Source organism: Anopheles gambiae, chromosome 2, assembly GCF_943734735.2.
Source record: "Anopheles gambiae chromosome 2, idAnoGambNW_F1_1, whole genome shotgun sequence".
Taxonomy (NCBI): Eukaryota; Metazoa; Arthropoda; class Insecta; order Diptera; family Culicidae; genus Anopheles; species Anopheles gambiae.
Genome location: NC_064601.1, coordinates 48,980,349 through 48,998,799, shown reverse-complemented (window position 1 = coordinate 48,998,799; position 18,451 = coordinate 48,980,349). Strand labels below are relative to the sequence as shown.

The 18,451-nt window shown below is 47.4% G+C and overlaps 5 protein-coding genes across 13 annotated transcripts in view; 2 read left to right on the top strand and 3 right to left on the bottom strand.

Moving 5' to 3' along the window:
- Nucleotides 1-1,717: 1,717 nt before the first annotated feature.
- On the bottom strand, nt 1,718-12,529 carry LOC5667635 (cystinosin homolog). 4 transcript variants are annotated; one of them, XM_001688360.3, is made up of 5 exons: nt 12,388-12,529; nt 3,242-3,274; nt 2,193-3,161; nt 2,009-2,111; nt 1,718-1,938 (listed from the first exon to the last, which is right to left on the bottom strand). In XM_001688360.3, exons 1-5 carry the CDS (start codon nt 12,407-12,409, stop codon nt 1,851-1,853), a joined length of 1,215 nt encoding a protein of 404 aa, XP_001688412.3. In that variant the 5' UTR covers nt 12,410-12,529; the 3' UTR covers nt 1,718-1,850. The 4 variants fall into 4 exon arrangements, with proteins under 4 accessions (XP_001688412.3, XP_061499288.1, XP_061499287.1 ...); XM_061643304.1 differs by having other exon boundaries at nt 2,193-3,158; XM_061643303.1 differs by lacking the exon at nt 12,388-12,529 and adding an exon at nt 12,074-12,348 and having other exon boundaries at nt 2,193-3,158.
- On the bottom strand, nt 3,411-12,042 carry LOC3292648 (cystinosin homolog). 6 transcript variants are annotated; one of them, XM_061643301.1, is made up of 5 exons: nt 5,828-6,444; nt 4,915-5,673; nt 4,542-4,830; nt 4,366-4,468; nt 3,411-4,182 (listed from the first exon to the last, which is right to left on the bottom strand). In XM_061643301.1, exons 1-5 carry the CDS (start codon nt 5,834-5,836, stop codon nt 4,092-4,094), a joined length of 1,251 nt encoding a protein of 416 aa, XP_061499285.1. In that variant the 5' UTR covers nt 5,837-6,444; the 3' UTR covers nt 3,411-4,091. The 6 variants fall into 6 exon arrangements, with proteins under 6 accessions (XP_061499285.1, XP_061499283.1, XP_061499280.1 ...); XM_061643299.1 differs by having other exon boundaries at nt 3,411-3,792; nt 5,828-6,235; XM_061643296.1 differs by lacking the exon at nt 5,828-6,444 and adding an exon at nt 11,723-12,042 and having other exon boundaries at nt 3,411-4,468.
- Nucleotides 12,530-12,655: 126 nt separating the features above from the next.
- On the bottom strand, nt 12,656-14,303 carry LOC1273938 (uncharacterized). The gene is made up of 3 exons (XM_312992.4): nt 13,799-14,303; nt 12,856-13,727; nt 12,656-12,775 (listed from the first exon to the last, which is right to left on the bottom strand). The coding sequence occupies exons 1-3, from the start codon at nt 14,022-14,024 to the stop codon at nt 12,710-12,712; spliced, it is 1,164 nt and encodes a 387-aa protein (XP_312992.2). The 5' UTR covers nt 14,025-14,303; the 3' UTR covers nt 12,656-12,709.
- Nucleotides 14,304-15,199: 896 nt separating this feature from the next.
- On the top strand, nt 15,200-15,817 carry LOC1273936 (large ribosomal subunit protein mL55). The gene is made up of 2 exons (XM_312991.4): nt 15,200-15,501; nt 15,566-15,817. The coding sequence occupies exons 1-2, from the start codon at nt 15,307-15,309 to the stop codon at nt 15,710-15,712; spliced, it is 342 nt and encodes a 113-aa protein (XP_312991.4). The 5' UTR covers nt 15,200-15,306; the 3' UTR covers nt 15,713-15,817.
- Nucleotides 15,818-16,150: 333 nt separating this feature from the next.
- The window catches only part of LOC1273935 (uncharacterized), a 65,723-nt gene continuing 63,422 nt past the window's right edge, over nt 16,151-18,451 (top strand). Inside the window, exons 1-2 of the mRNA XM_061650944.1 lie at nt 16,151-16,248; nt 16,331-16,546. The gene's annotated coding sequence lies outside the window, so the exon portion shown is untranslated. The remainder of the gene's footprint in view (nt 16,249-16,330; nt 16,547-18,451) is intronic.

The window sequence follows — 18,451 nt, the reverse complement described above, 5'->3', positions numbered from 1 at the left end:
AAACTTGATCATGACCGCTGTCATGATCATCGTGCGCGCGGCAATGAACAATAAACGTCATTCGTTTACGGATCGTCGTACCGGCAACATCTTCAGTCTTCTTCTGTGTCGGTTTATTTCTTCTGCCTTTATTCTTCTGCCTTCGGACTGTGCTCAGTTTGAGTTCATCGGTTGATTTGAATTAATTCAAATTAATTCTAATCATTACAATAGGATTTTTTTTTTTGTTAAAAATTGTGTTGGACAATTATGTAAGTTGTTTTAGTTTTTCATTATTTCTGCGAATTTATGAAAATATAAGTAAATAACATAACACCACCTCAACTACACACACATGTTTAACGTAGTGGTTGGATTATGGAATCAGAACTACTCGAATCCGATTCCGTGCTCGGAATAGATTCCGGAGCCGAATACGATCCCTGAATTGACTCCGGAATTAGAATCGGCTCCGAAATCAGCATCAGTTCTGAAAACAAAATAAGGAATTTTAGAAACAGAATCAGTTCCGGCATGAGAATGGATCGTTTACAAGCACATTTAGATCCTTTGTGACTAATGAAGAGGTCGCTACGCTACGTCCTGGACGCTACGTCCACTACATACGGACATAGACCATGGGATCATCTTGACAGTTAGAGTACCTCTTTTACGCGGAATCGCAAATAATCGATTTTCTTAACTTGACAATTCTTCTTCTGGTCGAATTTTATAATTATTTCTAGAAGCTTTGTATTGTAAAATATAGTCAGAGTTTATATCAAATAATTGATGTATTATTCCGAGAATTTCTGAATCGACTCCAGAAGATAGGTCCGCCTAGCATTACACGGAGTCGTTCGGAATCGTCGGGAGCCGTCCGGAATCGCCCGGAGCTGTTCGGAATTTCCCGGAGTCGGAGTCGTTCGGAGTCGAGGTCATTCGAAGTTGTCGGGAAACGACCGGAGTTGGAGTCGTCCGGATTAGGCCGGAGTGGGCATTCGAAACAAATGCCTGAATACGAATTACACGCGCAAAGTGAAAGACAAAAAACACAACTAAATTAAATGCCTCATCACAAGCACATTGCACCAGACGGCTCCAGTTGACTCCGACCGACTCTGATCGACTCTGGATGACTACGAAAGACTCCGGACGACTCCGACACTCAGCGACTCCAGAGTGGTTCTAATTTTTCCGGAGTCGGAATCGCTCCAACAAAAGTTAGAATCGGATCAGAGTTGTGGATGCGCTCCAGAAAGCACATCACTAGTTCTGCATGTTCTTTTATCTTTTCTATTCGTTCAATGGAAATTGGCGACCAAAATCTATCTAAATGTTTGTTCTCGTGGAGATGCCGAAACCGATTCCGATTCTAGGGAAAAAAATTGATACTGGACCTTATTTCAATTTCGGCATCGATTCCGGGAACTGATTCCGGACCTACCATCCGGAATCGATTCCAGAAATATTCGGAGCTAGTCGGAATTGATTGCGATTAAAATTTTATTTTTCTCCTTTCTAGCTCATTGAGCACTTTAGCGGTAGTTTAAGTCATGCAGTTTTATTTTATTTTGCCAGGAGGGCATAACATTTTGAATAAAATACACCTGATTGGTTCTTCTTTAAGAATATTTCAGGATTTTCCCTCGCTGCATTTCCCTTACTTTACCACTTGTAAATCTTACATTAATTTCGGATTCTGCTATTTACTACAATCGTTGTACATCACGAATGCTTATATGGCCTCTAAATGTAAAATTTATTAAATGAAATAAGTCTTTTGAATTTATCAATATCTCTAGCAGCGTATTAGCTAGTTCTTGGTAATTTCAATCCGATCCTGCAAGCGGATTGCACCGGACATTCGTTTAAGTGGAAATATTCTGCCTAGGAGCGGTAGTCACGCTCCCCGGACCGGGATAGTTTTCACCGCGAAGTTCAATGTAGTTGGAGTTTCTGAAGTTGAAATCAAACGGGAAATTAATGAACAGGTTTAGGAAGAGGAAACGCATTGCAAGTAGCTCACCTGTACAATATGTAATGCTGCACAATGAAGAGTACATCGAACAGGACGGAAAACAGTCCCAGACCAAACTTTGCCCCATCTCCGAAGATAGAATCCCAATCATCTGGAAAACACAACACCAAATATTAAGTACTCCAGTTAGAACATGCGGCCGTTTTACGTCTACAGAACCAATCCTGCTCACCATAATTGTATCCGTTGACTAGCATCTGCAGCATGCTGAACGATCCACCGGTAAAGTCTAGCAGCACATTACCGATGCTCCATCCGATCGTGCTTTTGCGCCGGTAGTTCAGCACGGCCTGCGGTACGTACTTGACCAATGTAACGGCTAGCTTAATGTAGCTAAGGTTGTAGAAGAAATCCAGCCAAAGGTACGTACCGGTAGCAACCAACACGCCCGATATCATCACAACCAGGGCGAACACGGTCATGATGGCGCGCGCCGTGTAGGACACCTTCTGTTGGCCACGCTCGTAGAAGAAGCACTGCACAATGATCAGCCCCGTGGCAAAGACGGCATGCAGCGAAAACGCCACATCATTTGCCAGCACCGGTATCAAGCCGCGTGGATTGCGCCGCAGGTACTCCGCCTGTACGGAACCGTTCCAAAACAGCGCACAGTTGAAGGCGGCATACATCGTGTGGCCCAGCAGGTTCAGCGCGAGGTAGTCAAACGAAAGGCCGACTACGCTGGCGCGGGTCCGATTTTCCCATATCTGTGGCCAGAATGACCACGTCCAGGCGAGGAAGTACGTCCAGCCGATCACGGACGATACGCTGATAAGACTCCACGATTTCGCTACCGTGACGCGCACGAACGCTTGGCTTTGGTCGACCAGTGCGCTGGAGGGAGAGAGATGGGCCAACAGATCGAATATGCCTGCCCGCAGTCCGCGCAATGACACGCGCTCCGAGCGGTCGATAAAATTGGAAGGTGGCGGAGTGAATGCGATCGTACTGGGTGTCACTTGCACGTAGGCATTGGCGTTAGTGGCGTTGGTTTGCGTGAAGTTTACAGTTACCGGTTCGGATAGGGGCCCGTGTAAGCGAAGCGTTACATTCTTAGCTTGGCCCACGATAATCGTCGTGTCCTGTGGTCCAAACTGTAAGCGCAACAGCGTTTTGTTGCTTTGGGCCGTCGTTGATGCTGCTGCGAGAGAAAAACACGAAATTATTATTAGTTTATTTATTATTATTTTACCTCCAAAACGATGATTATTAATAACTTACCAATAATAAGTAATAGTCCAAAAACGCATTTTGCTAAAATAAAAAAATAAAAAGAAAAAAAGGCAATATTATTATTAAAATGCTATTTTTTCAATATTTGAGGCAGCAAAAAAGAGCCACAAAGCACACAAGACGCTTTATAACTAAAATTAAGCAACAGATTCATTCATTCTCATTTCACAAAATCTTACTTTATTTTTTCATCCTTATTCGTCAAACTCTAATACGAAAACAATCAATCCAACGAATCAAAAACGCAAATGGCATCCACAAAGGTTGGCGGTACCATGACGGTACGCCACCAAAAATGAAACTAAAGCTAACCTATCACCTATGGCGGATGAAGCGCACGCGAAACAAGTGAGGAAATGCGTTACAGCTAGATGTACATTATTATCGTAGTCTCTTAGGATTGCTTATGCCTAATGCGGTCTCTGAGTGGCGCGGACACAACCATTTCTTACGGCAGACTGTCCTTGCTTCCTCCGTTACTAGCGGTGGTGGTCGTTGTCGACGAGTCTTCCTGTAACGTTTTCTCATTCGCACGATTCCTGCAATGTACAATGTTGAAAGTGGAAATGTCAGTTAAATTAACAAAAAAAGGATCAAAAGTTCATTTGTGTTAATCTGTTAAAAAAAGGTTGATCTAGCAAAAGGTTAGCTGTATCCGACGAACCGTATATTTGAGTTTGTGGTTTGTTTTCTGTTTGTTATGTTTCATTCCTGCCCCCGGGGTGAGTAGTGTGTGTAGTTGTTGGTGTAGTTGTTGTTGTTGTTGTTCCGAGTGAACGATCTCTCGTCACCGTGTAACAGTTTATTAAGGGTGTTTGACGTGTTACGGGCGTGTAAGTTATTCAGTATCAGTGCTGGTAATGGCATGCGGTTGTTTGAGCAATGTTTCTAGGTTAGATTCGATAGGATCGATCCGTTTTTGCGGTGTTCTGGAAAGAGGTAACATTGGAGAGCTGGGTGTTATGTTTGGTTTGTATGCAATCGGTCCTTCCAAAGTGTGGGCGATAGAGTTATAAAAAACTAAACGGGGGCAATAGTAACTTGGACTAGCGTGGGGTGGATTTGCATGCATGTACCAAATCCTGCAGAGGACTCTACGGAACCACTCATACCTGTAGAGGACGTAATGCTGCACCATAAACAGAATGTCGAACATCACAGAGAACAATCCAAGCCCAAACTTGGTAGGATCGCCAAATATCGAGGCCCAATCATCTGGAACAAGACATAACAAAATTGCCTTTTAGCCTTTTACAGATCGTTCCAAGAAATCCTGGTACAAACTTACCATAATTGTAACCGTTCAGCAGCATCTGAAGCATACTGAGCATGCCTCCGGTAAAGTCCAGCAGCACATTCTCTATGCTCCAGCCAACGGTGCTCTTGCGACGGAAGTTCAGTACCGCCTGCGGTACGTACTTGATCAGCGTCACCGAAAGCTTTATGTAGCTCAGCACGTACAAAAAGTCCAGCCAGTGGAAGGTGGCCGTACCGACCAGCACACCCGCCACGATGATGACGACGATGAACACGGTAATGATGCCCCAGGCGATTCGGGACACTTTTTGCTCACCACGCTGCACCACAGGCAAAAAAAGGAAACAACAAAGAAACAACAATTTGAGCATCACACCATCAATCAAAATCGCATCCCTGCTTACCTCGTAGATGAAGCACTGCGTCACCGTGAGCAGCGTAGCGATGGTGGCGTGTATCGAAAACGCTACATCATTGGCGAGCACCGGGTTGAGACCGCGCGGATTACGGTCCAGGTACTCCTGCTCGATGAAGCCGCTCCAGAACAGCGCACAGTTGAACGCGGCGTAAACCGAGTGGCCGACGAGATTCAGCGTGAGGAAGTCGAACGACAGTCCCACCACACTCTGCCGCCGATAGTTGACGATCATCTGGGGCCAGAAGGAGACGGTCCACGCCGCAAAGTAGATCCACCCGATCACGCTCGAGATCAAGATGATGGGCTGCGAGTTGGCGACCGTCACGCGAATGAACGCGGCCGCATCATCGATCAGCCCGGTCGGTAGCACGTTCGCATCCACATCGAACTGACCAGGGGACAGGCCGAGCAGTACGATCTCGTACACCCGATCGATGAAACCTCCGTCGCCCGGGCTTACCACGATCGAGGTGGGAAAGATCTCGACTAGATCGGTATGGTCGGTGGTCAGGTTGAGCCGTGCGTCCTGCGACAGCATGCCCCGCACCTTGGCAAAGAACGACTGCCGCTCGCCCACAATCACCGTCACATCCTGTGGATCGAGCACTACGCTAGCACCGATCGACGTTTGCGCACTGCACCGGACGGTGGCAAGCGCGCACAGCCAAAGTATCGTCACGATCGGATTCCAGCAGGTCCTCGTCATCTTCAGCCGATGGTTGCAAACACTCTGCGCTGGCAAGACCTAATAAAAAGAAGGCAAGGGTATTAATAAGCGGTCGCATTTAATGGCATTCATCAATCAGCACTAGTTTTGTGTGTTCGCCCGCCTCCTTTCCGCCCGGTTCAGGCGTTTGTGCCAGCAAGGATTACATTAGCAAACAACTGTGCAAACCCACCAAGACCATACTGTGGCCGGATCGGATTTCCGGCTGCGTCGCACTACACACCAAGACGTTGACGCAGGGAGCGACACGTGCCGAAAGCCAACCGCACGCCGTCGGCACCGTGCTCCAAACTCATCGGAATATTCATAACGCTCGCTCGTCACTTTCGCGCACAATTTCGCGTGCGCCTTGCCGGATGGCGAAAGTTGACAGTAAGGTTTCGGTGCGGCTCCACAAAACCCGTCCACCCGTCCTGCCCGCAGACCGCACACGAGACTTGATCTTGAGCCCGGGTAAACCCAGCATCGAGCGTCGAGATGGGGATTTTTGTTTCTTGCTTTTGCGTTCACACTAAGCTCAACTTCAACGCCTTCCGCTGTGGCTGTGTGTATGAAGCAACCATCATTTCCAACGTTCAAAGAGCTCCACAGCCCCCTCTCTCTCTGGTGCCATGCGACTGACAGCCAGCCTGCGAAACGTACTTGGTTTGCGGTCCGGCTTCTTAAGTTTGCTAAAGTTACAACTTATCCGGCGGCAAGGCGGGCACGCAATCGAGCTCGCTGGTGGCAAAAGTTGTCGAATGCCGCCCAGAGTTGAATGGGAATCACCCCAACGAACCGGCTCGCTCGGATCGGAAGGAAACCACCGGCGCCACGGAAAGGTCACCTACCTTCTTATTCGCCCCCCCCCCCCCCCCCCTTTTGTGCAACATACGGTGGTGCAAACGAGTAAATGGCTTGAAACTTACGTCAATACCTGTGCGAATAGACAACGAACCCCAAAATATTACATGATAAGCTCTAACACTTGAATTTTCAATTCCAAAATCTCTCCTGCACCAACAAACGATACAAAAGAAGAAAGAAAAACAAATCATATCATATTACGTCAAAGTCCGCTAGGTAACCATGGCTACTTGACGAGGTTTATGTGTCACCAGTCACCATTTATTGATGATCACTTGAACTTTGCAATGTGCTCAGCTCGACCCCCTCGACGACGGCTGATGAAGTGTTGACCTGTGAAGTGGCCCACAACAAAGCATCAAGTAACTGGCGCCGTTTTGAAGTGCAAATAACATTCCACCCCTATGTTGGTCACCTGCGTAAGTGTTTTTAATCTTGGCTTTATTTTAACGAAGACATCAAGCAAATTGCATTAAACAGCGGGCCAATAAACCCCCAAACACTACACAATGTTGTGCCCAGCGAGTGTGGGCAGGGATTTTTTCTCAAAACAACTCGTTTCCATCGAACCGACGGCCAATTATTGCATCGCTTTGCACCTTTGCACCAAACATAACACGTAGAAGTAGGTTTGTATGCCAACGACCACCAAACAGAGAAAGAGAGGTAAGTACTTCTAACGGTTATTTGGAATGCACCTTCCCAAAAATCAACACAATCCACACACACACGCACTTCGCTTGTGTTTGCCACCAAAGTGCGTAGCACCGACAAATCTCGCACCACTGATAATAACATGCAACACCGCGCACTAGCCCACCATACCACTCTCCCACGCCATCCTACCGCCCAGCCTTGGCAGGTTACTCGGAAAACGGAAACGAAGCACTCACCGAAGGCGGCGTGTGTTTGTGTCCTAACCGCTACACTGACCGTCAGTTACTGAGCCCAAAGGTGGCAGCGAAGCTTATGATCATATCACCAGTGCGCGACCCACTACAGACTGGCCGGTTGTAATGTGCAGTGCGCGCATGTTGCACCTCGCAATGCATCGCACTGCGGGTAGGTAAACTCGGGAATTCCCAGTCGCAGTGGAAAACGGTTTCCAAGAGCATAAACACACACATACACGATTCATCTTTACTCTCCCATTTGCAGCGCTCAGCTCAGCAGCCAAACAGAAAGGGATGTTTGTACTTTCGAGCAGTAAAACGCCGTATCTTTATCACCCCCTTTTCATATGCTATCAAAACAACATGCGCCGGCAGGTAACTCACAATCAATGACACTACCACCACACGTTGATAGCAGCACTACGGTTGGGGGTTGGAATTCTCCCGCGTGGCAGTGACTGTGTTGACGCGACACTGATCGGATCGGTCCTTTGCCAGTGACACTGAGCGGTAGCAGCACCCTAACCCTCCTCCCCCCAGCATTGCGTATATCGTGTGCCTCGATTTTGCAGCATTTGCACGTGTTGCATAACAATCAACGCAAGTAGTCGGTGAGGTGAAAACGCGCCCCCTTCTGTCTAGGTGCAACGGTGCGGTGTGTGTGACCCTGGGGAAGCCGTGCAAGGGGGGAGGGTTGCTCACTCGCTCGCTCTGGCACACACGCGGCAACACCGGATAATATGAGCGAGCCAATAACCCGTCCACAACCGCGCTAGCCACGGTTACACGGCTGACATTGAACGGCCGAGTGATCGAGCCCCCGCTACCCGGCTCCACTGCTGCAACTGCGCCTTGAGAAACCCGCCACTCCGAAATTCGAAATGGAACAGGCACCCGTAGGGCAGCCCCGAGAGGGCAAACACTTTCAAAGAGTGGTGGCCTCGGGGATAAAAAAAACCGGAACCGGCTCTGTCCGTCCATGTCCACTCATCCCTGAACTTAACCTACAAACACACAGGCACACACCACCTTTCCTTTCCTGGGGCAGTGTGATCGCCGGCTGTGGGAGGGGGGGTTTGCTTCGTATATCGAGAGACTACCAACCTGCTTTTGAGACTGTATCCTGCGCGTCCGGTAACGCTCCAAAATGGTACACAATCACACTGGTACACCCTTCCGAGATGAACGCAGACGGCCGCAGACGGGCACAAAAAAGACGTTCTCTTCCACTTCTTCTTCCTAGAGCCCCTCCTGCTCCTCCTGCTGCTTCTCGAAGGCACGGACGCAACGGCACGCCAAGCACACGAAACCGAAACACACCGCGGAATGCGAGAACCACTTGCCAACTGTGCGCTTTAAATACCGGACGCGGCTAGCCGACCGTGTGCGCACACACGATCAAAACACGCACACACTTGCCCACGGACACACGGGCGCGCTTGTGTGTGTGTGTGTGTTGCTGCATTCTGTGTGCGTTCGGCTTGTGCGTCCATCCATCATCATTGAGAGCCCGGGCGATCGATAATTGCGTCTGCTGCTGCTCCCTGCTCTCGACTTGTTCGGCCAATTAGCGCGGCCCGGCAGTAACTTTGATGCCGAGTTTCGTACAGAATTGGGCTCAGAGCACGTTGGCATTTCACTTCGGTGCTAGAAACGGTTCCTTCCATTTCCGGGAACATCCAAACGGACTGTGCGCGCGCGCATGTGTGTGTGTGTGTGTGTGTGTGTGTGTGTGTGTGTGTGTGTGTGTGTGTGTGTGTGTGTGTGTGTGTGTGTGTGTGTGTGTGTGTGTGTGTTAAACGGTTGTATCAATTTCATTCCGTTCCTAAGTTTGTTAAAAGCCCCACCAAACGCCATTCTAAAGGGACGGTGTAATAGGATTAGATGTGTACAAGTGGGACGCACTGGTTAGTCCACACATTAGGTGGAAACGTTTAAGTGGATTTTATCTACAATTCTCCATTCTCCATCGGGTGTGCAACAATTAGAGCAGAATCGGATGCGATTCTGCTGAGTCACGTGCACTGTAATCACTCGCATCACCATCAGGCTAGCGGCAATCCAGCGTCTCTGTTATCATGCAACTGTTGCGTCAACTGTGCGTCCCTTGTAGTGATGTGCTCTTTGGAGCGATTTTACGACTCCGAACAGACTCCGACTATTGTTAGCCTGATTCCGACTCCGAGAAAATCCGAATCACTAGTTCTGCGCGGAGTCGGAGTCGTCTGGAGTCGTTTGGAATCATCCGAAGTCATCTGGAGTCATTTGGAGTCCGAGTCGTCCGGAGTCGGAGTCATTCGGAGTCGTCTAGAGTCAGTCGGATTCCACCGGAAACGGAGTTAGTCAGAGTCAACAGAAGTCTGGTGCAATGTGCTTGTGTCTCTGCACGACTTCGGATGACTTCGGACGACTCTGCACGACTCCGGACGTCTCCGGGCGATTCCGGACGATTCCGAACGACTCCGGATAATGCTAGGCGCACCTACATTCCGGAGTCGGTTCCGGAAATTATCCAAGTCGGATCGGAGTCGACTCCGGATTTTTGCCAACTTCACCCATCACTAGTCCCTTGCGGTCGTGCGCTTCCAACAATGGAGGACATTTACTGTCAATTGTTCCGAGCGATGATGAGTTTACAACCGAGCGGAAGATTAGATACTACCGGCAAAGATTTACAACTCGTGTATGACTTTAGTGCGCAGTTTATGGGCATTTCTAACAAGTGGCTTAGCGGTTCAAACATTGCACTGTTTTTTTTTTTGTTTTTTTTTTGCAAATTTCCCTTACGATGGAGAAGATAAAGCAAGCGAGAGAATGTTTTGCAAACATTCAAAAGCAGTGGTCACTTTTTTCCCCATTCGTCATCACACTTGATTGGGACAATCCAGGAACTGCATTTGATGTACAAAACCGAAGCCAAAGTGGGACAAACCGCGTGCACTTGTTTTTGATTGAGAACAGTGCAACTACAGTGCAGGATGTTTGTTCCGCGAGTTCCATCAACTATTACCCCCTTATTGCATCATACCACATGTTTCATCTTAACTGATAATTTATCGCCGATCAGATCACTCGTCTCGATCACCTAATGGAGTTTGCATGCTGCAATATCACTCACACACACACACGCACGCGCACAGTTTCGACAGCGGAAGGAAGTTCCAACCATGGCGTGTTTGCATAGCTAACGTGGAAACGAAAAATCATTGCAACGCACCGCGTCAACAGTACCACGTGGCAAACTCACTCACTCAAAAGGGTCATAATTTAGAAATCGACTTGTAACATGGCACACTTCCCCGCGGCAGTGAGCTGCATCACCCGTACCCGTCTGAATGGAGAAAAGGTTTAAACCAAACAACGGGCATTGCGGGGTGCCATGCTTTGCAACGACATTGATGGGCCAGCTGTAACAACACCAACAGGTCCATGTTTTTGCCTTGCTCAGCTGCAATGTTTGCCTAACAGGGGGTGGGGGGGGGGGGGGGGGGGCAAGATCTTTCACCGTGATGGACCCGTTGCTAATGCTTCATCGCACAGACACGTTCCTTCCTTTTACGTAATTAATAAAATGTAAGCCACATCTCGTGCTCGAGCGTCAATGCGTCACCTGCAAATTCTCTCCTCTCTGTGCAGCGGGCGTGTTCGTGTTCTTCCGATGAAGATGCTGCTGCTGCTCCTAGGTGCTGCTGTGTTCCGCCACACTCAGCGCTACCGTAAGACTAAATATCGTACCGGGGCAGTATCTTTTGCACCTACTACATCGGCAACGGTTTTGTACCTCGTGACGAGCGCGGACACGTACGCGGTACGCGCCGGGCCCAAATGGATTGCAGCACACAAGTGAGTGAAGAGGTCGGAACGGAGCAAAAAGAAAAAGAAATCAAGTTCGAATTGCGTCCGGCATTTTATCGGCAAGCGGGCTGCGGTATCGTTACTCGATCGGATCTGCGATGCGCCTGCGATGTGATTGAGCAAGCTGAGCTGTGGGGCATCGAAAGGAACCCTGTGTGCCTCATCGTATCGCCGGCCCCATGCGAGCCGTTAAGGAGACGAAATTAAAAGTGACAGTCAAAACAAAACCACCACTACAACCCCGCGTAGCACAGTGGCGGCTAACTGTAAAGAAGACAAAGTTGTGGTAAGATTTTATCTAATCTAAATAATTCCCATGCAGCCCTCCCCTTCCCTTTTGATCCCGTTTCCCGCGCTCGGCGGTACGCTCCATCGAACGGGCGACCCCCCAAAGGCTCTGTATCAAAAGGAATAAAAAGTGAACAGAAAGGAGAGCTTAACAATATGATTCATTGACGCCAGACGTTACTTACCATCGGGATCGGAACTGCGGAGACATTCAACCAGACACACACACACACTTGCACCACTTTTCACGGCACTGCACTTTCGCGGACAACATTCCCGCTGACAGTCGTCGCCAATTTCAATTTGTTGTGATTGCTGCTACCGCCATAAGGAATTGCGGAACAGGCCGTGCGATACGCAACATTTACGGCACTGATTAAGAACGATCGTAGGGTTGGCGCCTGCCACCGTAGGAGGAAGAGGGAGCAGCCACCAGTCGGCAAGCGCGAGCCGGGGACTAAAAATAAATCACGCGATCCGAAACGATGCATTTCACTGTTCATCTGTGCGCGGTGTGTTAGGCAATCCTTCCATACCACATGGGGGCAGTGAACGCACGCCTTCCGCAGCTAAAAACGAGACCATTGATCGGTGCAAGACATCTTCGCGGCAACCATGACTAGACAGAACAGTTTTCTTTCGCGATCCGGTGCGCGACCGGTTATGAATCACCGGAGCAAGGACCGGCGGAGCAGCGGAGCAAGTTGATGACGAAATGAGACTAATTAATGCACTATCGCTAATTGTGCCAAGTGTGACGCGTTGTTTGCATTGTGGAAAATGACTTGCTGATAACAATCGGTGGCATCGATGTGGGCGGCGGAATGTTTGCGCGAAGCTTTTCACTTACCCGTTCCGCAAACGGCAGCCATAGCTGCAGAAGTTGTCGCTCTGCTTGATGGGACCAATTTGGGGCTTTATCTTAAGACTTGCACGAGCACCTTCATAAAAAGTGCAACATTTTGTTGCAAAGCAAACAGATAAAAGCACTTCTAGCAGCGTTTTTTGTTGGTGGATATTGCTTTCCGGTGCAATGTTGTTTATTGTTTTGTTTGTTGACAGCTGATTTGGCCGTGACAGCTCGCTGACGGCGAAAATTCAAAATTCAAACAAAGATCCGTTACAACCATGTTTTCGTTTTTTTTCCCTCCTTAATCTTCTCAGGCCAATGCTCAGATAGAGTCTCCATTGTCAAACTGTAGAAACACTGTCAAATACGTGGCAATAACTCCGCAGCTCTGGGAATAATATAAAAATAAACACGTTGCTTCCTCTGTGAAATCTTGCTGTTTTGTTGTAAGCGCTGTATGTAACTTACCGCATAGATCAAATTAAAGCTTAAATTGATTGATTTCAGAATGCGAAATTTTGGCTTCTGCTCTGCCACGTACAGGCTGAAACTAGTGATCATTTGCTCACACTCCACATTTTGTGCGTTTGCCATTTTGCCAACCTCACAAAGTTGCTGCTCAAACTGCTGCAGTGCTTTTTCCGTTGCTGTACACGCGCCAACTAGCAACATGTCGTTCAGCGCCAACGGAAACACCCAAGTCATCATCATCGACAGTACCTGCTGAATGGAAAATCCCATCGGCATGCGATACATGCGTATTGCAAAAAAGGATCGATCCGTGAGGATCAGGAAATGTTCGAAAAAAATCAATATCAACACCCAACCGTACACTGCGCAAAAACTTTCAATGATTTGCAGAATGTGCCGATACAGCTGTATCATGGATCGGAGCTGCTGTTCATTGATGGTGGTTTTTCGCACCAATTGTCGCATTTCAACAATCAGAATTCTCAGCAGCAGGGCGAATAATCCAAACGAGGCACACACGGTTGTGTCCGACAGGTATGCGTATATTCGCAAACCATATAAAATTAAATGGTTAATTTGTGATACAAAAAGCACTTTCGAGGTGAGGACCATGAACGTGAGCAGAAAGCCGTACGCTGCGGACAGCACAGCTATCCACAGCCAAAATAATTGAAACGGACGCTTCGACTCGATACTGCACTGGAACATGATTTGGATCTCCTGTACCTTTGCTATCAACTGTGCCCAACACTGCGCCAGTGAGTGTTGCGATGCAGGCCAGGCTATTCTGATGGTGCATATCACATTGAACGCAATCGCCACCAGCGTTTCAATGATGACAAAGTAATAAAATAGCCTGACCTGGTTTGCTGAGGTAAGCAAATGGAACAAGCAATTAAATTAGCTACAGTCAGCTTAATTAATAGCCGATGCAAATTACCTTTCGATCGGCATATGACCGGTGACTCGTTGTGGTATAAGATGAACCATACCGCCAACGATATGGCCAGTCCCAACATTGCCAAAATAAACTTTGGAGCCGGACTGCCCGACCTAACATTACCCCGCTTGTCGACAATTAGTGAGGACACTCCGAACACGTGCTGGGCCCGTAAGGTCCATCGAAGTCGTTCCAAAAATGCTCTATGCTTTTTAAGACCAATCATAATTGTTGTTTTGTGGCTGATCGCTCTGTAAAAGAAATCGCTAACCAATTGAGCGGATAGAGGAGTACTGAACCTCTAGGGCATATGTTCTACTGATTGAAAGTGAGAGAGGCTTGCCGCCAATTGATATTAATTATTGAATGCCGATGGCAGCCGGCTCGATTATGTCAAGTCCTTGAGCATTGTTTGTTGATTGATTATGCAGAAAGGTTAAACTGCGCATGCGTAATTGATGAGACCCAATGAGACCCATGTTCTTCCACAGGAAGTTCGATGGCAAGGAATATTTTTGGATATAACTGTTCAACATTTGTAAACAAGCATACAGATCAAACAGATCCCGCTATGATAGCTATGGTAGCTCCCTATTAAGTTTCCATCCAGTATGGTAGATCTGTATTGATGTTAAAAGATATATGTTGATGTCAAATAAATTTGTTCTGATAACCTTAGCATTGACATTTTTCGAATGCTTAGAAAATAAAGAGATCTAGAGATCAATTAAAAGACAGCCATAAACTCGAACGTGCGTCGTTTTAGCTGGACCGGGTAACCCAGCCCGTAAAGTCTTTGTATGCAGTCTACAAGAGCAGATGGGGCGTGGTAGGCCGAAACTGAGGTAGCAAAGCGTTCGCTACTAATGCTGGGATAACGGATTGGCAGACGAAAGCTGCTAAATGCTGCATTTTAAATTGTCGTTTTTAAACCATTTTTTTTCAAAAATATATATTTTTCATAAATTTTAAATTTGCATGGAGTTCCAATTGATGTAAAATTGAACATGTAATTACATTTAAACGTGTAATGTTTTTTACTCCCACCGTTTTTCAGCGGCTCTTTTAAAAACTCGAGCAGCTTGATTACAGGGTTTCCCACGATTTATTGGTCAGTTCCCATGATTTTTTGGTGCGTTCCCACGATTTTTTGGTTGTATCCCATAGATTTTTGGTTCGATCCTATAATTTATTGGTATTTTCCGATTGGATATCAATACAATTAGACCAAAAAATTCTGGGAAACGACCAAAAAATCGTGGGAACGCACCAAAAAAATATGGGAATCCACCAAAAATTGATGGGAACCAACCAATATATCGTGGGAAACCCTGTATTGCAGCTTGAAAGGCGCGAGTACTCTACTGTAAACTGCTCGAAATGTCATTTGTCAATACTCAAGCCGGACAAAAACAATAACAACAAACATCAAAAACATTACGCATGCCGTCTCCAGCAGTTATTTAACATTTACTCATAAAATAGTGTATATTTACCCAACAACAGCAATGCAGTTTACAAAACTATTGGCCGGATTGAGTTTAAACGCAAACAGCAGCCTGGCACGCGGCCTGTCGTCCAACACAGCGGCAATAGTGAAGGTGCACCGTAGCATCTACGCCCGGCGCTATCCCACCATGATGGTGCTGCCCGATGGTGCGACCATCAACCTCAGCTATCACGAACCAAGAAGGATCATTAAGGTAAATACTTCCGCCTAGTAGTTTGTACAACTATCTAATGCTGTCTGTGTGGTATTTTTTTTAGCTGCCGCTTGACCTAAGCTTGCTGTCAGAAGCGGAACGTAAAGCACGCATCGAAAAGCGTAAACCAAAGCAGAAGATTCGCATCGATGACGACGTGGAGGATACATTTAGCGCGAACAAATATCTAAAGTATATGAAGAAGAAATAGGCGCTTGGTGTAGCGTGCAGCGGATCGCTTGTACATAGGGAAACATCTTCGTAGACATGATCGAATTCGATGCAAATAAATGTATTTGAATTTGGTCTACATGAACGGAGGTGTCCTTTCAGGTAAACCGGGTCTAACTGGGACGAAATGCATCCGATATGCTGTTTTTGAAATTTATCACTATTTTGTTTATTAGAGGGACATTGTAGTATTCGTAAAGGGAACGAAATGAATGTTTTGCTTGAAAAAAGCGATAACTCACTGTCTGGAAATAAGAAGAACATCGAGTATATAACCAAGCTACGTAGTATTAATATTATTCTGCTTCAATATTATTCTTAATTTCGATATAAACTAAGCTCCTTCTGAGCAAACAAAATAAAATAATCTAAAATAATCTGAAATAACTATTTCCATATCCTTCATGATCCAGGGCCTTCCCACGTTGCATTCATTCGACCACGGCTTGACGTACAATGCAAAAGTGTGTGCGTAACACTTGTGCAGGGGCTTACGCCACCACTACAGACAGTAGAGTAAGGCATAAAAATATCCAACAATTTTTCTCCCGCTCTCTCGCACTTACTCTCTCCATCTCTCTCTTTTCCACTCGCACAGCGCGTGCCGATATATGCGTCTCGTGTTGTCGGTTGCTCGCTCGCAGGGGGTTCGCTCTGGTGAAAAATTGCACGCACACACCATTCGACGGGCAGCAGCAAAACAAATCGTGCGGCACAACCGTAAGCTGCCGTTTTCTTTCGTTTCGACGCAGAGCAAAAGCCCCAAAACCCCGCAACTGTGCGAAGCAACCTGTGCACAAGCCCTCCAAAATCGGTCAGTAAGGCGTGAGGCGAAAGCGTGTGTGTTTTCCCTTTATTTCGTGCGTCCAACCAAACCGCGTCGTACTCGCGGGGTTGTTGGCATTTCTTCGCTGTGCTGTGGTTTCCCCCTCGCGATTGTGCAGTTGCAGTTTTTGGTAGTGGAGTGTTTTTTTTTGTTTTGTTTAGGGGAGACCAATTTTCATAACCGACAACAGCAAAGACGTGCGTGTGAGTGTGTGTGTGTGTGTGCTGTAGTGTCGTTTGAAGGGCTCAATGGGAAAGGGCTCGCGGTGGCAGAGCCTACTGTTGATGTCTACGGTTTGGTGCAACGGAATGTGTCTCAACATCGGTTGGCTTGAGCCTTCCGTGCGTAGAACCCATCCGCCGTGGACAGTGTACACACACACACACGCTCTCTCTGTCAGTGGAAAAGCGTTTGTGTGGAAAAGCGACTATGTAAAATAAGATAGCTATCGCATAAGTGCCGTGCCAGCAAAACTGCAAGAGATGCCAAAGCGAGTCTGCAAGGGAACGAGCGGATACGCACCACAAATACGCATCAAACTCTTGTGCCGATGGAAAAGCGCAACATACAGAAAAGGTCAATCGATGTGGGGCTGGTGTGGGGCTTCCTCTGCTCCGTTGCAGCAGTGTTAGTGAATGTACACTTGGTCAGTTGCAGTGTCCCCCACCCCCAGGTTCGCAAAGTGTGCACCGGAGGAATGCAACCTTTTCTGGTGCACGCTTTTCCGTTGCGTTGTGGTGTTGCGTGAAGTATTGCGTGTGCGTGCATTTATGTGTGTGTGTATGTATGAGTGTGTGTTTAAAAATGAAAACACGTAAAATAGCATTTTCGAGAAAAGGGCCCACATTGAAACTTGAAGTGAAAACACAACGAGAGCAAACAACAACACAGAGAGAGAGAGAAAGAGAGAAACCCAGAGCAAAAAAAAGAATCCCAGATCTTGGAAAAGTGACACTTTGCTTGTGGCACAAAATGCGTATGAGTGGAAATTTGTCCGGGACACACTCACACTCCCGGGCCCCAGACTCCTACTGCATCACGTGCGGCGAAAGAGGAAAAGAGAGCGAACGATGCGCATCTCTTATCGCTCGCTCTCGGGATAGCTCCCCATCCCTATTTTCATCTGTGTGCCCGGGGGGAAAATGTCACCCACAGCAACGGGAAAACTGTAGCCTGTGTATGTGTGTATGTGTTTTTGTTGTTGTGAGTTTAACATGTGTGTGTGTGTGAGAAAGAGAGAACGTAGCAACAACCAAGAGATTGGAGCAGATTGCGAGAGCGAGAAAGAGAGTGACTGATCTAGAATGCTGCGAGAAAAAGATGAAAATGTCAGCAAATGTCAGATTGTTGTTGTTTACAGTTCCGCTCAAGAAGGGAAGCATCCTCCCACCGTGTTTCTGTGTGTCTTTTTTGTTGTTGTTGTTGTTCACCGGATGCTGCCAGAAACTCCGTAGGACGACCGATCGGTCCCACCCTGTTCTGCGGATCGTACAGATCTGACGATGCTGATGGGTGCATTTTGGTGGGGGCGATGCAGAGTCGTGCTATTTTTAGAACACATCTGCCGACCGTTTTTTTGTTTTCTTTGTCGTGGAAATCCATCAAACCCCTTGCTCGCTGGAAAAAGGGGAAGATGTGCGTGTGTTGGAATTCGCTTTAAAACTTTTAAACTCCCGTGAATCTCCCTCCCACTCCCGCCCCTCTCCCATGTGGGGAAGTTACATCCGGAATGCAAGCAGACACAATTATTTATGTGCGGGGATTTTAGCGGAGCAAAGGAAGCAGTTTGTTTTCTCAGTCGATGCTCACAACATTCCGAATGTGTGGGGCGAAGGGTTTCCCTCGGCTGACGCCACACCATCCACCAATGTCCACCCATCCCGGGGCTCGACG